The 6,000-nt window shown below is 61.7% G+C and overlaps 1 protein-coding gene and 1 pseudogene across 2 annotated transcripts; both read left to right on the top strand.

The window, feature by feature from the left end:
- The first annotated feature begins 834 nt into the window (after window positions 1–834).
- On the top strand, window positions 835–1,522 carry LOC308052533 (transmembrane protein 223-like; annotated as a pseudogene). Its single transcript has 2 exons — window positions 835–1,141; window positions 1,221–1,522. The product of its transcript is annotated as a transmembrane protein 223-like (transcript).
- A 1,912-nt stretch (window positions 1,523–3,434) lies between these two features.
- Window positions 3,435–5,155, top strand: LOC308052532 (zinc finger HIT domain-containing protein 2-like; the record flags this gene model as incomplete). Its single annotated transcript, XM_080364610.1, has 2 exons — window positions 3,435–3,573; window positions 3,903–5,155. The coding sequence occupies 2 exons, from the start codon at window positions 3,435–3,437 to the stop codon at window positions 5,153–5,155; spliced, it is 1,392 nt and encodes a 463-aa protein (XP_080220736.1).
- Between the last annotated feature and the right edge of the window lie 845 nt (window positions 5,156–6,000).

Here is a 6,000-nt window from a genome sequence, read left to right as displayed (position 1 = left end):
TGTTAAATTTCATTAGGTTATTCCCCGCCCAACTCTCCAGCCTGTCCAGGTCCACTGGATGGCAGCACAGCCACCCCCACTGTTTCCCCCTGTTCCCCTGTTTTCCCCCCTTTTTCCCCCCCATATTCCCCCCCGTTTCCCCCTCGTTTCCAGGCTGTGCATCGTGAACGACGAGCTGTTTGTCCGCCCCGCCACCAGCGAGGAGATGCGCAAGGCGTTCCCGGCGCCCACGCTCAACCCCTTGTCCAGCCCCGTGCCCACGCAGGCTGCCTTCTCCATGCAGTCCGGCATGAACCTCGAGTGGTCCCAGAAGTCAGTCCTGGGGGAACACGGGGACCCCCAAATCCATCCCTCCTTTTCCCAAATTGGGACCCCCCAAACTCACCTTCTTACCCTCCCAGGTGCCTGCTGGACAACAACGGGCAGGTCTTCACACAGCTCAAGGTGGGTTGGGGGGGGTCCCATCATTTTGGGTGGACATGGGGACACCAGTGGGGGTGGGGACATGAGGACACTGATGGGGACATGGGGACACTGGTGGGGACATGGGGGCACCAGGGGGGTTGGGGACATGGGTGGGGACATGGGGACACTGGGCTGAGCCGCCCCCCCACTTCTCTTGCAGATGGAAGGCAAGATCCCAGAGGTGGCGTTTCTCAAGTGAGCGGCGCCTGCTCCTTCTCCTTCCCCCGGCGTTTTATTCCCCAGCGTTTTGTAAATAAATCGAGATATCAATAAAGTGATGCGTTTCAGTTTGGGGTGCGTTTCAGTTTGGGGTGCGCTGCGCCTTGAAGGGGGGGGTAAGGGCAGCTTGGCTTCACGCCCGACATAAAGATGGCGGCCGGAAGTACGGCGGTTGTCCCGGAAGAGACGGCGGCCATGGTGGCGCCGCGGGTCCGTGCGGCGGCGGCAGCGCTGGACGCGGCGGTTCCGCGGGACGTCGTTCTGTTTCGCCACGACCGCGACCGCTTCTTCCGCCTGGCCGGGCTGTTCTGCACCGGGCAGGGGCTGTTCTGGACCTACCTGGCTCATTTTGCCTTCACGGCGCTCGGCCCCGCCGCCGGTCCCGGGCCCGCCGACCCGCTGCGGCCCCGCGATCACAAATGACGCTTGGGGTTCAGTGCTTCCTGCCTCACCCTCGGTACTGGCGCTGTGGGGAGCGGGGGCCGCGCCGTGCTGACCCCTCGCTCTATTCTCCCTCGTTCCCATTCCCCCCGCAGGGTCTGTGGTCGTGGCGGCCGGGTGTTTGTTCCCGCTGCGCTCCGTTCGCCGGGTGACGCTGCTCCGCGGCGGCGCGGCCGTGACCATCAGCACCCACGGGCCGCTGGGGCTGGGCCGCGGCGCCACGTTCACCGTCCCGCTCCGCCACGTCTCCTGCCACGCTCACCGCTCCGAGGCCGCGGCCGCCGTCCCCATCAAGGTGCAGGGGCGCCCGTTCTTCTTCCTGCTGGACAAGCGCGGGGGGCGGCTCTGCCACCCCCGGCTCTTCGACATCACCGTGGGCGCTTATCGCAACCTCTAGGGCGGTTTAATTGCAGGAGGGACCGGGATTGCTTGTTGTTCACCCCTTATCACCCCCAAATAAACCCTGAGCCGCTCACGCGTCCGTCTGTCCCGTGGGGAGAACATGGGGAGGCCCACTGCAATTGCACCTTGTTGGGGCCACCGTGGAGCTGCAGATGGTGCTGATGGGTTTGGGGGTCCTGTGGCCCCTTCCCCAGCCTCATTAGTAGCCCCACCTGATGAAGGTGCAGGGATGCAGGCATCCGGGTCCTCTGCTCAATCTTGACCAACAAGTCTCAGCACCCCAAAAAACCTTAGACACAGAGATAGGAAACAGCGAGATTTATTGGGGCAACCACAATCTGCTCATGGGCAACCACATCTTGACGTCATGGGACGGACGTGGTGATGAACCCACGGTGCCATTGGCAGACTGGATTTATTGACCAGTGGATCCGCTACAGCGGTCGGTGGGATCTCAGCGAGGGATGCTGATGATCTGGTGATGCTGGCGATCAGAGCGGCAGCAGCAGCAAGTACTCGGCCCTTGGCCACCGCCGCGTGGCCGATCACCAGCAGCTTCTGCGTGTAGCGGCGGCCACAGCCCAGCCTGTGGTGCTGCAGGAAGCTGGTCTGGAAGCGCCAGCCCTGGCAGCGCCACCCGGCCTGCTGCCCCACCATCACGAAGCTGAAGCACGGCAACCGGTACCTGGGGAACACGTCCAGCATGTTTCCGGTGGGGTCTGTGCAGTAGGTGTGCGGTCACAGCGTCATCATTGTGCGGGCTCCCTGTGGAACTGACCATCAGCTGCGGCATCTTGTGCGCGGCCCTGGTGGGCGGTGCAGCGGGTGCAATTGGGGGGTGGTGCGGCAGGGGTGCCGGTGCCGGAGCGCGTGGCCAAGCTCTTGCCAAAAAAGTCGAGCTCGGCATACATGCGGTGCAGGGACAGTGTGGGACCCTCGGGCTGTGCGTCGGTGTTGGTGCCATCGCGGTGGACGCCGAGTTGCGCCTTCATCTTCAGCAGCCACTCTACCGCCACCTACAAGGCGAATGGTGGTGGGACTGGGGGGCACGCAGCCAAAAGGGGTTTCCCCCCAACAGCCCAATTGGGGATCCCCAAACAGCCAAACTGGGGTCCCCCCGGCGCGGCGGCGCTCACCAGGATGGTGCATCTTGTGCCTGTCAGCCTTGACCTGCGCATTGGACACTGAGCAGCCGTCCAGCATGGCCTGTAGGTTGGCCCAGTAGGCAGGGAAGTGCGGGTAGGGCACGCGCCCAACTGCCTGCGGAGAGATGGATAGACAGATGGACAAATTGTGGGGATTGCTGTTAGGTCTTTAAGGGTTAGGTCTTTAAGTGTTCTCTTTAAGGGTTAGCTCTTTAAGGGTTAGCTAATTAGTTCCCTGTATCAACGGGACCCAAAAACCAGTGCCGGGGGAGGTGGGGGAACTCCGGGCGGAACAGTTGTGTCGGGTCTCACTTCCGCTGGGAGCCGGATGTGAGTGAACTGCTGGCGGAAGTACTGAGGGAAGGAAGGCGCAACGGACCACTTCCGCCCGCAGTTGGGCCGGTAATGCGGCCGCGAGAGGACGCGGGAGGACCTAACCCTTAAAGAGCTAACCCTCAATGAACGAACTAACCCTTAAAGAGCTAACCCTCGGTGAGATAATAACCCCCGTGGGGACACGTTGGGTGTTTGGCGCTCACCTTCCAGCCCAGCATGTGCAGCCCGGCACCGGCGCCGCAGTGTGAGCAGAGTGGGCGCACGGGGTCAGCCAGCGCCTTCTGCAGCGCCAGCAGGATGTGCTGGCACAGGCCGCTCACCGCCTCGCCGTGTGTCCTGCGCGGGGTGGAAAAAACGCTGAAATCCACCCTCCCCCACCCACGCCCACCCTCCCCCACCCCGCCACGCCCACCTCGCCGCTCCGCCATGGCTACCAGAGGCCCCGCCCACCCCGCCCCCGGGCACGCCCACACCCCCGTCACGCCCACCTCACCGCTCCTCCCGCTCCGCCGTGGCTGCCACAGGCCCCGCCCACTCCTCCTGGCCCCGCCCACCTCGAGTGTCAGTACAGCACCCTATCGAAACAGAGAAAGGAAGACGGAAAGGAAAACGGAAAGGAAGACATGGTTGTGGCAACACTCAGATTTTAATTACATTTTTGATTTGCGAGTCTAAGCACAGGCTGTCTGAGCCTTGGGGTTCCCGCACCCCAGCTTTTGAGATCCAGCGCTCGGCTGAGCCCCTGCATGAGGACAAAAAACATCCCCATCCCTGCAGGAAACAGCTGAGAGCTCGCCTGCATCACGTTAGCACCCCAAACCCCCCAGGCTGCCCCATAGACACACTATAGATCCCTCCGCCAGGGAATTGGCCATGGACTTGGGGACAACTAAGCGAGGACGGAAGGAGCCGAAGGCGCAGGGCGCAGAGAGACGAAGGGGGACGGAAAGAACCGAAGGCTCAAGGTGGAGAGAACCGAAGACGGTGAGGCCGGAAAGAACCGAAGCGGGGACAGAAGGACCCGAAGGCGCAGGGCGAAGAGAGACGAAGCGGGGACGGAAATAGCCGAAGAAGTTACGAGCGGAGGCGGCAACAACCGAGCGTTGCCGGGGCGAGCCGAAGAGGACGAGTGGAGAGCCGAGCACTTCCGAACGACGCCGAAGCGCGGGCGGGGACACCCGAGCGCTTCCGAACGACGCCGAAGTGCGGGCGGGGACACCCGAGCGCTTCCGAACGGCGCCGAAGCCCAGGCGGGGACACCCGAGCACTTCCGAACGGCGCCGAAGCCGCCGCGGAAACACCCGAAGCAGCGGGAAGCCGGGAAGATGGAGACGCCGGGTCTGGATCCCCCGTGCGGCCTCTGCGGAGCCACTGCCGCCCCGTACACCTGCCCGTGCTGCAACTGCCGCCTCTGCTTCCTCCGCTGCTACCGCGCCCATGGTGGCTGCTCCGAAGCTTTTTACCGCGAGCAGGTGCTGCAAACCCTCCGTTCCGACCGGGGTCCCCCGCCGGCTCTCCCCGGCCTGGGGGCCGCCTTGAGGCGGCCGCGCCAGCTACGCGAGGCCGAGGCTTCAGCGGGGTGCGCAGGCCGCGGGCTGTGGGGATCGCTTAGCGCAGCGGAACGAGCTGCTTTCCAGCGGTTGATCTGCACGAGGGAGGCGGCAAAATTGATTCCGGCGTGGAGACCGTGGTGGTGGCGCCGAAATAAAGGTAAAAACGAGGATAAATATGAACATAAAGATGAGGATGAAGATGAGGATGAGCCGCAAATTGCTCCACCACCCGCCATCCCCTCATCCATCCCCACACTGAGCTCCTTCCCGGCACCTCCGCCATCCCCATTGCTGCGTTTCCAGCTGCCCAACGTCCTCTTTGGCTACGTCTTCGCATTGAGCCTCCACGGAGGGGATGAGTCGCTGATGCCGGAGCTGCCGGGCGCCGCCATCGATGTGGCAGCCGCACTCAGGATGCGCCGGGCGTTCAGATCCACTGCCGAGGCCCTTCGAGCCGCCCGGGATGATGCGAAGGGCGCCGGGTACCCAACGGGTCCACTGGGAGATGCTGGGACCGTCCTGGCTGTGGTGGAGCTGCTGGAGGGGCCTGGGGACAATAGCGATAATTACACCCAAAATAATGCCGCTAATTAGAACAACAATTACGTAATCGTGGCTCTGGCACACCTGGAGCAGTTGTTAAGCCAGGGACGACTTAATTTGGATGCTAACGAGCGCCAAACGTTCGTTAACGCGCAGAGGAAGTGCCGCTTCCTAATGAGCTGGAGCCAGGAGGCACCAATGGGGACGATGGTGGAGCTGGCGAGGGAGACGAGGGAGGTTGTTAATGAGCTAATTAGTGCTAATGAGGGGATGGGGCAGGGGGAGATCTTTAGTGCTAATGAAGGGAGGGGGAGGCGACTAATTGAGGAGCTTGATTGAGTTAATGAGGTCGTCAAGGAAACCATTTAATGAACATCCAGAGAAGCTGCTCATTAAGGAACCAAACTAATTAACATCCAGAAAAGCAGCTCGTTCAGGAACCCGCTAATGAACATCCAGAAGATCAATATCCAGAGAAGAAGTTCATTAAGGAATCTGGCTAACAAACATCCAGAGAAAAGCTGCTTATTAAGGGCTGAGTTATGAGTAGGGGAGTCTGGTCATTAAGGACTCCGCCAAACTGGGGGTGGCTTGTTAAGGGCCAACATTTAATTAACGTAATAACGAATAAATGTAATTACTATAGAGTGGGAGCTGCTAATTGGTGAGGGGGCTAATTAACCTATTGACCCCCAGAGGGGACTCAGGCGTCTGGGGCATGGTCCAAGATGTCACGCTCACTGGCCACTGATGGGGTGAGTGGTTCTGTGTGTGTGGCTCTGCCTCCCTGCGGCTTCGCCGCCTCCTGCTGATTGGCTGAGCAGTTTTGCGTGTGGCTCTGTCTTCTCCCCGCAGCTCCGCCCCTTCCTGCTGATTGTCTGAGCCGTTCTGTGTGT

The sequence above is a fragment of the Nesoenas mayeri genome, assembly GCF_963082525.1.
Source record: "Nesoenas mayeri genome assembly, contig: SCAFFOLD_36, whole genome shotgun sequence".
In the NCBI taxonomy this organism is placed as follows: domain Eukaryota; kingdom Metazoa; phylum Chordata; class Aves; order Columbiformes; family Columbidae; genus Nesoenas; species Nesoenas mayeri.
This window is presented reverse-complemented; position numbering and strand designations above follow the sequence as displayed.